Here is a 15132-nt window from a genome sequence, read left to right as displayed (position 1 = left end):
ACGATGTTTGTAATTTGTTAATGTAATTTACATTATTCTTTTAAATAAAAGATTAAATCAAAACAATTATTTTTTATGTGAATAACGTTTTTTGTTTTGAAGCTGAAAATGAAATGAACATTGCAACATTAAATAAAAGGTGTTCATTTATATTCGTTGATATTATAATGGTACAAGATTCTTCACCTGTTACATAAAAATACACGAAACATAAATCGGAATATATCCTCTAAATGATACAAAAAATACCAACAAGAAATATAAACAAATAAAAAGGCTATGCTGTTATTGGCATGTACATGTAAAGCAATGCGGCGCACTGTTTATCATAAAAATTGACGTTAACAACATCATAAGCGTATTGTCTGTATCGGAGCAGCTTTTTACTCATACACAAAGTAGGCCAATACGTGTTCCACATGTTGTTGATGGCGGCGGATCCACTGCCTATATATATATTTTATAATGTATCATGCATACGAGAAAATAAAAGAATAATACAACTGAGAACAAAATTGTCATTATCTTATTATAAATAAAAGTATTGACACAATTTCTTCGTAAGACTACTACAAAAAATAATAATAAAATTTTTAAAATTGTAAACCAAGAATTTAATATATGTAATAAATGTATTAACAATTATCATTTTAAAAATGTAAGCGTTTAATTAGGGTTGACTACACTGTCCCGTAGCTATTGTCGAAAATCATTGACAATGTCGGCAGTCAATCGGCTGTCATTTTTCAACGTCTTGGCGATTGACGTCCTAGAAATCTTTTTTTTCCAGAATCTATCTTACTTGTTTTCCATTTCTCCTTTATTTTTCCCTAATTGTTTATGCTTATCAAAGACTATGCTGTGACTTTCCGAAACTTTTCCTTGGATAGCCATAATCTTTTTCTACGTTTTAAAAAAGATTCTCACCCTACTTTAGACAATATTTTCTTATTGATCGATTTTCGAGAAGTTCCGACGACAGTTTAACGTGAGTATTTCTTGAACAAGTGACTTTTGAATTGTGATTGCAAATATAAATTTGGTTTAAATGGAGTTTTTTTTCTGTCAACGTCAAAGATATGGCTCATGACGTTTTGGCGTATTTTGAAACCTAAATGTGCCTTATTGTAAAACTTTCGTATCAAAAAGCGTCTGGTGTCAGCGCAAATTTACGCACTGTGCCGGTGTACGTTACAATGGTGTTTTTAATTCGCTGTTACGGACTATATATGTTTTGTTATCAGATTGGATATTGTTATTGTTTTCCGATTAAGTGTGATATATAACAATAAGTGATAGGTTGAAAATTCTTCAATTGAAATTCCCAGTCCGGTTTATTTTTGATCATCCCTCGTATCACTAAAACATTACCCGAATTATGATTAATTGATATGTTTAAACTAAAACTAAGCTAACATAATGTGTCATGTCTTAAAATATGTCTGATGCAAATTCTGTTTTTAAACGTTTCTATGTATGACTAACAGTAATTACTTGTGACATTGCATTTACCTAAATGCAGTCATCTAATTGTATCTTATAGATTTTGTCTGATTAATCGATTGATATAACAGATGATCCACTTTAGCGATATCCTTTATGCTACTATTACGGGGAATATGTATTCACTAGACATTTTGTAATGTCAAAGCTAGTTTAGATTATCTAATATATGAAATAAATATGATGTATCAGTACTGCGATTTATTTTAATTGGTACCAACTTCAAGTCAATGTTAGTATTGTATACTCAAAGCATTGTAAATAACTGAACAAGTATTACTGCTGGAATTTGATGAAATGATGGATAATGATTTTTCCTAAAATATTTTTGATGTTTTAAATGACAAGATTAAATTAATTTAAGTGACAACTCATGTTAGTGGAATAATATAGTAAAAGAAAAAAGAAATGATATGAAATATAATAAACGTATATATTTAACTATAAATTAAGATGATAGGTATACCACAAAATGTTCCTTAATCTATAATAAATTTCAAAATGCCTTAAAGTATTATGTTCAATGGCAAGACTTTACATTTATCTCTTGAGATATATTTGAGCATTAATCTCGTATTTGTCGATAATTATTTATTATTTCGAGAACAAAAGAGCACAGTTTTAGCATTTCGTATAAACTAAAAATAATATCGTATTTGTTTTTCCTTTTTCATTTTTTTGATTTCAATTGCAAATACTTGATTGCAATAATGTTCAGCCATTTTCAATTATATAGAAATCACTTTTCATCGATACGATATAATAAAAAAAAAGCAGAAATCAAAATAGATGTTAGCAATTATCTTAATGAGATGGTTGGTTATAACGACAAATGAATGTATCGACCGATCAATTACTGTTCGTTATCAACAGACAAAAATGTCAATATTTAGTCAGCGTTTTGTATATTTGTGAAATGGATCTGAATGGATATTTAATGTTTGCCAATAGCAAGAGAGTCATAGACGGAACCTCTCGTAGAAAATCTGCAGAATACTTTGTAAACATGAATCAATCTTCAACTTCCGTAAAGGATAATGTTATTCTTTAATGACATTACTTGTTTGTAAGTTCTCTACCTAGTCTTTGTTTTTGTACCTAGTCTTTGTTTTTGCAAGTAAACATCATAATTTGTATTCACTTTTAAAACATCTTGAAGAATAATTATGCCCCTTTATCTTAAATTGAAAAGAGTTTTGTAATTGCTCGAAAAACAATTAGATGTTCTGTATATAGTAATAGGATAATGTACAGCATATCATTTTTATCACATATAATTATGTGATATCAGCGGTAGTCCGATAGCCCGTGACTACCAAATTCCCCCTCGGACTACCAATATTTTGCAGACGAAAGCCCGACCGGGCTACCGAATTTTCGATAAACAACTTTTTTTAACGAATGAATTATCCGTCGTAATCGTCTCATGCGTGCTCGATTGCTTCATTAAAACAATGATATGATTAATCGATCGCATTTCGCGCCGTATACTGTAATAATGGGAGATCACTCTGCGAAGTGTGAATTATGTTCCATCAATTATAGTTCGCGGAATTTCCGATCAAGCATCCCTAGAAACCAAAATGGCTTTCGCACTCAAATTTTACGCCGGGGCAAAACCTGGTGTTAAAAGAAAATTAGACAGCGAGAACAAAAGTAAGAAGTTATATGAATTGACCCGTGAACGTGATTTTCAGCCTGCGTGGCAGAAAACCCGTAATTGGCTAGTACACGAAAAGGGAAAAATGTTTTGTACTTGGTGTAAGGAAATCAACCCGACCAGCGATTCGTCCTTCGTAAAAGGATGTGATAATTTAAGAATTGATACACTTAAAACTCATGAAAAAAGCAAGCAACACTTACGTAGTGCTGACAGACATGTTAATGTTAATGAAAAATCGACTTAAGAAGCGACTTCATGCTTGACACAGCTGAATAAATCTCAAATTGGCCAGCTGTCCATTAAAATGAGAACAGCCCATTTCATTGCTAAGCACCACAAATCTTTCTTAGACTATAAACATATTTGTCAACTTGACAAGATGAAAGGTTTGGATGTTGGTACATCATACACAACTGACAAAGGCGCTGCAACACTGCTGCAATCTATCTCTAGTGTAACCAGGACAGAGGTTTGCCAGAATATTTCAAATGCAAAATTTTTCTCGTTCACTTGTGATGGTTCAAGTGACTTTACAGGGGATGATTATGAGTCTATTTATGTACGTACGTGTACCAATGGGACCATTCTGGACCAGTTCCTATCCATTGGTATTGCAGAGTCTGCATCGTCTAGGGACATTCATGTCCATATTTGTGATACATTTACAAGGCTTGGCCTAGGAAATGAGTTTCAAACCAAGCTGGTTGGATTTTGTTCAGATGGGGCATCAAATATGCAGGGTAAAGATAAAACATTTAAACTGAAACCTATAAATTATAAACAAATAAATGCATATTTTTGTTTATATTTACACCAGATAAGAAAAATTCTTTCTTGGATCCAATGTGTCAAATATTTATGACAGTTTAAGATAAAAACAATTGCATTGTAGTCTAAAGTAATGATAATTAAAACATTATTAGTCTTAGATAATTAAAAGAAAGTCAGGAATCTTTGCATCAATAAATAAATAAACTCTTTTACATGTAAAATTCATTCACATCTAAATATATATACAAATTTTAGTATTATAATTTGAATATTCTAATATGATTTCCCACTTATTTTCAGGTCACAAATCAGGTCTAGTTGCACTCCTAAGAAAGACACACCCACATATAGTGACAGTTCACTGTCTTGCTCACAGACTTGAGCTCGCCTTCAAAGACACAATTAAAAAATTCCCTCCATATGAAAAGATGATGACTCTTCTCCTTGGGCTGTACTACTTGTATAGGAAGAGCCCAAAGTTAAAAATGGGTCTAAAGAGATCATTCGAGGCGTATGAAATGAAAATGCTGTTGCCTACACGTGTAGGTGGTACCAGGTGGCTACCTCACCTAACCCTAGCCATACGAAATTTCATTCGAGGATATAAAGCAGTAAGAAGCCATCTAGAGTCTTCATCCCACTCAAGTCCAAAGGCCGAAGGACTAGCAAAATTGGCAGCTGACTCTAATTTGCTGAGTTTTGTTCTGTCATTGCAGGTATGTTTTATTCAAAATTCTGACATGTTTAAAAAATAAAATAACTCTTATACAGAATTTTATGCTAATAATTTTCCCAAAAAGATTAAGAAGGTGAAATAAGTGAATAAAGTGCTTATTGCAATATAGAACTGATATCAACTACCCATGGTACAATGTTTTATTAGAGAGACATGAAACTACTTTCTGAACCACTAGTAATTTTTTTTAATCTATTGCTACAGTAATTTAAAAAAAGCCTACAGAACTAAAGTAAACCAAGTCAAAAGTGTATATGTTTGAAACTAAAATAATTTTTTTAATTGACTATTGTTAACAGAGTAATTTTATTTCAAGGAGGTCATTCAGCCATTGGTAAGACTAAGCCTCAACCTACAGAAAGATGACCAGACCCTTGCGGATGCTCACTGTCACGTCGCTGCAACACAGACTGTGCTGTCACATCTTCCAGAGAGGTAGTTTAATGTTACATTATATAAAATAAAGTTTAAAAAGACACAAACAGATTTTAAAAAATACATAATAAACACTGAAGTCAATACACAAATTAGCCAAAATTTAAACAGAAATAAAATTCTTAGGTTGTAAATTTACATGTAAAAGTTTTAATGACTGCCAATATATTTTCAAATAATGATAAGAAACAGTGATTTCAAATGATTGATTTAAAAGGGAGTTTGAGAACATCAAGGAAGTAGAGACTGGGGTATACCAAGGCCTTCCTGTCAAGCAGAAAGGGCGTCAGTCCTCTGGTTATGTTGCACAATTAGTGGAATATATTCTTGGGCATATGGCCAGTAGGTTTCCAATATCTTCAATCATTGGCACTACAGCTATAACTAGCTTGAAAAACTGGCCAACTGAAAAGTCTGCCATTCAAGGTTTGAAACATGTTGAGAAATTATGAACATGTTTTGTTGTTGTTAGTTTTAGTTTGATGTTGATAGTTTTTGTTTTAAATGCATATTGTTTCATCAATTTCAATCATCAGTTATTGTTGTTTTCTAATGAAATTTTGTAAATTTATTACTTTATAAAGTTCTGTACTGTAGAGTAATTGTAAAGACTATTATCCATCTTAATGATAGACACATTAATAATAAAATGACAAAACAAAATCTATTTATTACAATGATCATGTTAACATTACCATTATACATTAGATCAGACTGCTGCAGACATCAACAATTTTATCAACTTATCACCACTTGATCTGTATTTTGAAATTTTAGATTATGGTTCAGATGAGGTCAAGGCTGCAACTGCTCACTTTCAGTCCCTTCTTGAGACATCTGGTGTTGAGGTAGACCTAATTCTTGGTGAATGACAACTTCTCAAAAATCTAGTCACTCAGAAGTAAGTGTGTTTGTTAATTTTGATAACCTGACTACCAATAAAAATTGTTCAATGTTGAAAATGATTTGTTCCTATATGTAACATGACTAGTAGATGATAAATCTTATTTTATTCATCAGGTATGGAGACAAGATGCAGGAGCTTAGTTGGAAAGCCTTCCATACCTTACGACAGGAAAGCCTTGAGAATTGCCTCACCCTTATTGACCTATTAAGGACCCTTTCATCAACCTCAATGAAAAATGAAAGCTCATTTTCTATTATGAAGTTGACCAAGGGAAAGAGGAGACCCCGTATGAAATCCTCAACACTGAACGACTTATTGACTGTCAGTTTGATATCACCATCAGTCAGCCAATTCGATTCAAGCAAGAGCATTGAACATTTTTTGGTAATCATGCTAATTTCTTACTTCTTTTTATGTATACTTAAATTTCATTAGTGAAAAAATTACAAGTACCTCATGTCAGGTTCTGTCTTAGTATTATATACATATGTATTGATTTTTTTAAAACTAACAGTATATAATTTTTTCTCAAACTTGAGAAATAAAACATTTTCAAGTATTTGTAAGTTAACATTTCAATTTCAGAGCTCCTCTGTTAGGCCTCGAAGAGTAGATGGTTATGAGAGAAAGATCAAGAAGGCAGCAACTGTTACAATAGTCACAATAGACGATGAACCTGAGGAAGATGTGGAGCAAACTGACCTTCAAGAGGTAATTGTTTTACAGCTTACTTATTCTTATAAGTTATCTCCTTTTGAATTTTTTTTATTGAAAACATTACTTTGAAATAGCAAGTAAATAAAGCCTTTTAAATGTTAATATTATAATACTTTTTACAGGATGTTACAGCAGTCCTTGGCAAGGATTTATGGCCTGATACATCTGATGATGAAGAATCCGATGATGAAGACATGGACTATTCAGAATCTGCAATCGATAGACTTCTGTCGCTTTATACCAGAGAATGAATTTATTTTCAGAGGATAAATTATTTTTTAAATGAAATAACTCTGGAATATTAAATTTTTGAAACCTGGCAATGTTCTTTTTTGTTCCTTCCTACAAGCAAAGGTGTCAGTAAAGTTAACCTGTATGTTTTATAGTGCAATTGTGATATTTAAAGGTTTTTAAAGTTCGGGCTAGTGAAATGTCTTTCGGACTAGTGAATATTCTAATCTGATAGCCCGACCAGGCTAGTGGATTCAAATCCGAATTTCGTACACTGTGATATCTACACCGGTATCAAAATTTCTGTATCATCTAAGGTCAGAAATAGAATGTTTCCATCTTTATCTATTTTGCAATGTCATTTTGATATCGGCCGCAATTTTCATATAAATGGGAACAAAAATGAATATGTTTGTTCTGCCAATACTCTTCTAATATTTTCATTGTTTGTATAACATTCAATTTGGTGTTTCTATCCTTGGTTATTTGTGATATACTTTAGCATGTTCTTCTAATTTGCTGACTGTGGAAACTGAGTCAAGTGAATTAATCGCAATATGAGATCATATTTGAAAGGCCTAGTAAGCCCCAAGAATGCTATTATTTTGATTTCTAAATAGTGTTTTATTTTTAGATTTTCAAAAGATTACTCAAGGGTCGTATAGCTGAGTCATTCTTTGCTACTCTTTCGTTATAGAAATTACATTTAGTATAGTAACAATGATTAAGTTTTGTTATGGATGTCAAAACATTTTGCTACCTTTGTGACAATTGATTTCACATTCAGCGCTAATTTCTTCAGATGATCGGCATCTCACATATTCTTTATTAATTACAACATAATAAAACACATGATCCCTTTCTATAAAATGAAAAAAGTATTTTTTCTGAGGCTCAATTTGCTTTAAAAATATAAGGAAGCGCAATTGAAATAAAACCTTTACCGGGCATACTTTTCTGATACATCCTGTCAAGAAAATCACTGCATGGTATTTGAAAATCTTTTTCAAGTTTGTTAAACTTTTGTCTCTGCTTTTTGAAAAATACTACAAGCACCATATCTTTGAGTGTGAATATTTTTGGGATGATTTTATTAACGCCGTGTGTGAAAGGTTTTTAATGTTGATTTATCAATTCAGCTGAAGGAAGAATGTAACACTATACATGAGTTTTGCTAAAGAAGAGAATGACCACCTCTTTGAAGATTTCAGAGCGTATTTTCATATTTGTTAATTTGTTTTTTTTTATTTCACTTTTAGACTAAACCCTGTGTGTGTGACACGTGACTATCAATTACAGCTTGACAGTGCCTTCTCTTACTCCTCATTAGGTTTCTGATCATTCTTATGAGTATGCCTGCCCATTCTTGGACCAATATGGCTTCAAGCTATTGGATGATTCTGGGTTGCAACTGAAATTCTAACCTGCATCTCATTCCACATGTGTTCTATTGGATTTAAGTCACGTGAGTGATCTGGGCAGTACATACGCTCAATAGACTCTCTTTTCAGGACGTCCCGCACCAAACCTGGCCCTACTGGGGTGAGCATTAACGTCCATTAGAATGAACTGATCGCCGACTGCTTCAGCATACAATGTAACCTGGTTGTCTAAGATGTCGTCTATGTATCGCTGACCTGTCAATGTGCCTATTTTAGCATAACCAGGTCAGTTCGTCCATCCCAGCTGATACTTCCCGACACAATAACTGACCAACCTTCGAAGCGGTCACCCTTAGAGATTTTTGCAGCCTGAAACTGTTCATCTCGTCTTCTTCATACACTACCATTCCTAGTTGTGAAGTTTAGGCAAAACCTGGACTCATCAGTGAACAGAACGTGTTACCAGTGTTGCATGGTATACCGTGTATGTTCTATGGTCTATTCCAAACGGGTTTGGCGATGTCGACGCGTCAAGGGGATACGTATGCAAGGTCTTTACAACCAAGTACCTTTATGAAGCCTACGTATCGTCTGCGTGGAAACACAGAATCCCGCAGGATAAGCAAGGTCATCTCGAAAAGAAGTTGCTGTCAAAAACTTTGCATGGCTTGCCTGAACGACCAAAAACCGATCCTGAGCTGGTGCTGTGACCCTTGGCTGACGTCCAGCATGCCTGCTGGTGGGTGTACCATGTAGCCGGTATATTTCCCAGGCTCTGGTGATGACGGTGTGGTGTATACCAAACGCCGCACCAACCTTGCGGAAGGTGGCTCCCTGCTACACCATCCTTACAGCCCTCCATAACTCTCTAATGCCGCCTTATGTTAGCATTTGCCATATCGAAGTGACAGATGTAAGAAATATAAGCCAATGAATGACAATATGCCGGTAATGTCGCCATATAACAAAAGACATTGTGATTGTACATCCCATAAAAACATGAAAATATTGGGGTGCATGCTTTCCATGCTACCTAGACTTGTAACGGTTTAGTCAATACGGATTCATGTCAGGGGACTATCTCTAAACATTGCTGAATACTGTTTTATACTTGCGATAATATAAAAATTGACCTATGGTGCTTAGCAAAAGTTGAGAAGTAGAAATAAGAATTAAAGTCGAGTTAAGTTAAATGTCTTGTTTATAAAGATTTTCCGTAAAAAAGTCTATACATTGTTCTACAAGCCTTAGTATTCAGAACAATAAACAACTGCCTAACTGCGATGCACTAAATGAGATATATTTGGTTACAGATTGCATTTGTTATTTAAAAATATTCCAGAATACATACAGATATCGATTACTCTATTCACATTTAAAACTGTTTACTCTGTTAACCAAATAAACTCGTTTATGAGTACGATGTATCATAATAAGTTAAAAATGATCAGAAATCTAAGGGGTTATATAAGCTCTTGATAGGCCGAGGGTTTAAAGTTATTGACGTCAAATCACTTGTCTAAAACCAGGAACTTGAATCAATACACTTTTCAGAAAGCTTGCTTTAAGAATGTCTGTGGTTCTAATCAGATACTTGGTCTTGCCCGAAGTAATGCACGAAAGTCAAGAGCACCAAAGAATGTCGTCAACCAGTAAAACCGGAAAGTCGCCATAAATCATTTATTGTCGCTATATCTTTAAACCCAACACAACAAACAAGCAAATAAATATCAGCTCTTTCAATTTTTCTGACAATACATCTTCAAACTGATATAAGTTTAATAAGTTTCCTAATCTCGAGCATATAATCGATCGTTAATATGTCCGTAAACCTTACTCGTTATGCATTTTCAAATTTGCATAATATTGTATTGTATATAATAAATATGGAAATACAAAGAACGTCATTTGAGATTTTATAACACATACTTGTGAACCGACATTTCAAGTATCAACGGCATGTAATTATTCCCTTTCAGTCAGTAATGATCAATAGTTTCCTTTGATTCTCAAGAATTATAACAATGTTGCCACTAGCATCTGTTAATTTCCCTTCAAACTTTGGTCTTAAAAAATATAAAATGTAATGGTAAAACAATATCAACATAGGGGTGGTTGTGTAAATATTAAAATGCCATACAAATTACGTTCAGATAACTTTATAACGTAACTATGCTCTAAATCTGATATTGATCTATTACAATTGTGAAAAGACATGTGAATGATTTGTTTCAAATTGTGTGTTACAATGATAATCTTTAAATTGCCATTATAGCATCATCTTTCATAATACTTTGTTTCCCTTACTTTGATTTCTTTTTGATATATGGATACAATAATTTACAAATCTTAAATGTATTGATTTACAATATATTTGTATAGGTTAAAATGGCAAGTTAGTTTGTAAAACAAAGCTCATAGAAATAGATTACGTTCAAGTAATCTAAACAGGCTGAAACATATGGAATTAATGTCATAGCTATGATTCTGGTCTTTGTTAAGTGAGATACAAGTTGTTAACAGTACAGATGTTAGAGATAGTATCAAAGAGTTGAACCCTGAGATCATTACAGAAATGATACTAACTCTTTCGAGGACATCATTTTCTTTCGCTTATACAAAACTATTTAGGTGAATTTTGTATGTTAACTACAGTTTTATTTCAAATAAATGAATAAACATATTGAGTTCTGTACTTTTGTTGTGGGATCAATATTGTAAAGTCAGAAGGTAGAAATGCATTATGGTTTAGAGAAGTTCCGGTGATTATTGTTTGCTTATCAAAATTATTTTGTTAACTCTACTGAAAGATGGTGAAAATAAACATTATAGATAATTTAACATAAGACAAAGTTTTCATTTTGAAAGCAGAAAACGCTTGTGATGACTTTCTAGGGATTCCAAAGAAAAGTGCCTTTGAAGTTCACGAAGAAATACAAGTAAAGTGGACAGACAGATGTATTCGTCTTAAATTTGATCAAGTTTAAGTTTTCCATATTGTGTTCATTTGAGATAGACTAACTGTATAAGCATATTCAATAGGCGGCTTCATAGATGAAGAGAATATAACTTTTAGTGATCTTCTGTCAAGTGTAAATTTAAGTTTTCTCATGATATAAATTCTTTTCAAAATCCTCTCTTTGACAGTATTAAAACGTGCATGTCAAGAGCAATCAAACGAAAAGTTGAGATCAAAAGGTTTATGACATTTTACTAAGATGATAAGCTGATGAGACAGTTGCTGTGGCAGATACGAGATTATCAACCATTATGTGTCAATTGGTGGTCATTGGCTAAAAGATGTGTGTTAGACTTCAAGTCGTTCGAAATATTATTGAATTATACCAGGAACAATAGAGGCATAGAAATAGAATCTTCGAGAAAGGAACTCTTGCTGCAATTACTGATAGCCTGTAAAATTTAGCACCCGAAAGAACGACATATTGGCGTGTGTTTGAGAGATGATCAGAGAAACAGTTCATCAACAGTTCGTAAATCTATGTCAGTGTATAGTGATATACATATTATCTTATATAATACATTAATTAAATTTTAAATTTTAATTTCATGTACAGGTTATATCAATGTCAATCAAGGAATTTGAAGCATACCTGTACGAGAGGTGATTATTAAAATATTCAATTTAATATAGTATTTTAAATTGACAGTTATTTTAATGGTTATGCGATATTAGACTTTGTGTTTGCAAATTAGCATTGCTAAACATAAAATGTATAGATAACAAAGATTTGAAGATTGTTTTGTGTTTTTCATTAACTCGGCGATATTTTAAACCTTTGATTAATGATAGCAAACAAACAAACTAATATTAGTTTATATTTTTATAGGCCAGTTAATCAATCTATTCTTTATAAAATTAACGATTGATAAGCTTTTTGTTTAATTATCAATACATATTACAGATATGTGGTCTGTAAAATTGTATTAACATAATCTTTTTAAGGTCTTTTCAGAGTAGAATACCATTCTATGCGGTTATCAACATTGAATTCTTTACTAAAGTTTTTAACTAAAGAATTTACGCGAATTAAGATAATATGGAAAACATTTCAATGTTATTAAATAAATCCAAAAAATAAGAATTTAATCATGATTTATGGATAAACAGAATTACTTGACATGTTATTCATACTAAAGCTTATTTCTCATAACAATTCAATTTGTATGATGATTTATGGTTATCTACTAGAAAACAATCTGAATAAAATGAAAAAAAGTAAATTCCTTAAAGGTTGTTATAACAGAGTAAACAATACCTCCCGGTAACTCATTTTCATCTGATTACTTTATCAAATATGCAAATATGCATTCAGAAAAACAAATAATCCGTGATTTAATGCTTTCATTTTGTAATGAGAAAATCAATGTCAAGTGAAGTGTCAATAACAAACAACTGTTCCTATAGACTGAAATATGCCTTTATCAAAGAGTCAACGAACTATATTGTAACATAGAAAAATCAATTGGCAATGTTACTTTTATCACAATGATTTTAAAATTCTTTAATAAAATAGAGAGAAACTGAATGCGTAAAGAACGTCTAAAAAGATGAAATTGAAAGTATTGCAGGCTCAGTTTCATTCCGCCTGTTCATGGAGGGTACTGGAAAGTGCAAGTAAACACTCCTCGCCTCTAGGACCGGTTTAAACGGAATTCAACATTTTATTATGGTAATGATGAAATTTTGAATCTCAAAAATCCGCAGATGTGTTTATACGGCGGTTATCAAGCGATTATGTTTATAGTGATTTCAGCAAACCTGTGTTATTGTAATTATGCCCATTATTCAATTACTTCAGGCTTGCCACACACAACACATTGAAATTTATATGAAAATTTAATGATTGATTCAGCATTCTATTACGATCTGTTTTCTATCTTTTCTGACTTATTCTTATAAGAAATAACTTAAAACATGGTTCAATATTGTTTGATACACGATTTTCAGATAAACATATATCCGGTAAATCAATGAATTTGCAAATTCTTTATTGAAAAACAAGCTAAAAAGAAATATTATCATTTCATAATGTAAATTATTTTTGAAGCAGACCTGAATTTTTAAGAAGTACGGCGATTTAAATCTCGTCATGTAATTACGGTACTAAAAGTCTGATTTTTGATAGAATGAAGTTTATTACGTAAGATGTCTTCTATTATTGCCGACCAGGTGCGACATTAGACCTGACGCGTTGTAAAACGTGTTCCTTTGAAACTTTGAACGTCCTATTTCAAGTTTTCAGTGTCATCTCTGTAGTTTTTGTGCATTGCTTATTGACTTGAATTTTATCTGATGAATTGTTCTTCTGAAATAATATGTATGTGTACATATCAGTTGTATTGCTTTACATATTTTTATATCACCTTACTTTAAATTAATTATTTTCTTATTGAAAATGTCAGAGATCAGGCAGTATTTATTGAAATCATTATTAAAGTAAACAGGTGATAAGTAACAGTGTTTCAAGGGATTCACAAACATCCGTTATGGTGACACAAAGTCCGTGTTTTTATTCCTTGATGTATGTTCACACACGAAAACTACATCTTCGATCATTCGTTATTATTAAGTGATCTTATCCAATCCTTATTCCTAACGGATAAGGATGTTTGTTATTTGTTAATGTAATTTACATTATTCTTTAAATAAAAGATTTAATCAAAACAATTATTTTTTATGTGAATAACGTTTTTTTCTGTTTTTGTTTTGAAGCTGAAAATTAAATGAACATTTCAACATTAAATAAAAGGTGTTTATATTCGTTGATATAATGATGGTACGAGATTCTTTACATGTTAAATGCATTTACATAAAAATACACGGAAAAAAATCGGAATATATCCCCTAAATGATAAACAATACCAACAAGAAATATAAACAATTACAAAAGCTATGTTGTTATTGGCATGTACATGTAAAGCAATGCGGCGCACAGTTTAGCATAAACATTGACGTTAACAACATCACAAGCGTATTGTCTTTATCGGAGCAGCTTTTTACTCATACACGAAGTAGGCCAATACGTGTTCCACATGTTGTTGATGATGGCGGCGGATCCACTGCCTATATATATATATATATCTGTACAAGTCGGTATTTAAGTCGGTCATAATAGCCGATCGTTCCGATTGGAGGGTGTTTTGATTATTAAAAATGAATAGCGAACTGGACAATTTCGCAATGCAAACATATTCAAATGAAATAATCTTCCGTCAATTAATCGCGCTCTATTACTCGCGCTCTACTGTTTTTTATTAATCATATTGTAGTACATGGTTAGCGTCCGCGCCGAAGCGCGGAGCCTCTTATGGAATGAAATCAGATTTTGTGAAAGGGCAATTGCATATGTTATTGTTATACATGCACCCGAAAGATGTGAATAGAGTGATATTGTTGTTGTTGTTTTAGGTTTTATTTATACTGGGCGCCGGTTTCCCATATGTCCCAGACTAATCGACCTCTATTACGATTGCTGGTCGTAGAGCCTGCAACGGAGGACTTATTCGCCTGCAACGTCGTCGATGTCGTAGAGCCGCGACGGAGGTCATTCATGCTGTCGTTCGTCGTAGACCTTCTCTAGGACCCAATTCCTCGCTTCTTGAACAATGGTTGACAATAGAGGAAAGGCACCTCTTCCGGGAGCAGCAGCTCTCTTTAGGGCCACACCCCTCGCCGTTGGTTAGGTCACACCAGCTAAGTGACCTAACTAGGTCACCCATCTGGTGTGACCTATGCCTTCCGAGCGACGTGCACGCCGCGAAGGGA

At 32.8% G+C, this 15132-nt stretch overlaps 1 protein-coding gene across 1 annotated transcript; it reads left to right on the top strand.

Annotated features, from left to right (window-relative positions):
- The first annotated feature begins 2792 nt into the window (after positions 1-2792).
- LOC132712828 (E3 SUMO-protein ligase KIAA1586-like) lies at positions 2793-7236 on the top strand. The gene is made up of 7 exons (XM_060695263.1): positions 2793-3906; positions 4238-4653; positions 4990-5108; positions 5886-6009; positions 6129-6399; positions 6601-6726; positions 6855-7236. Exons 1-4 carry the CDS (start codon positions 3471-3473, stop codon positions 5899-5901), a joined length of 987 nt encoding a protein of 328 aa, XP_060551246.1. The 5' UTR covers positions 2793-3470; the 3' UTR covers positions 5902-6009; positions 6129-6399; positions 6601-6726; positions 6855-7236.
- Positions 7237-15132: the final 7896 nt, after the last annotated feature.

This window comes from Ruditapes philippinarum, unplaced genomic scaffold, assembly GCF_026571515.1.
Source record: "Ruditapes philippinarum isolate M1 unplaced genomic scaffold, ASM2657151v2 ctg1839_1_1_1_1, whole genome shotgun sequence".
NCBI classification, from domain to species: Eukaryota; Metazoa; Mollusca; class Bivalvia; order Venerida; family Veneridae; genus Ruditapes; species Ruditapes philippinarum.
The sequence above is the reverse complement of the archived record's forward strand: the minus strand, read 5'-3'. Positions and strand labels throughout refer to the sequence as shown.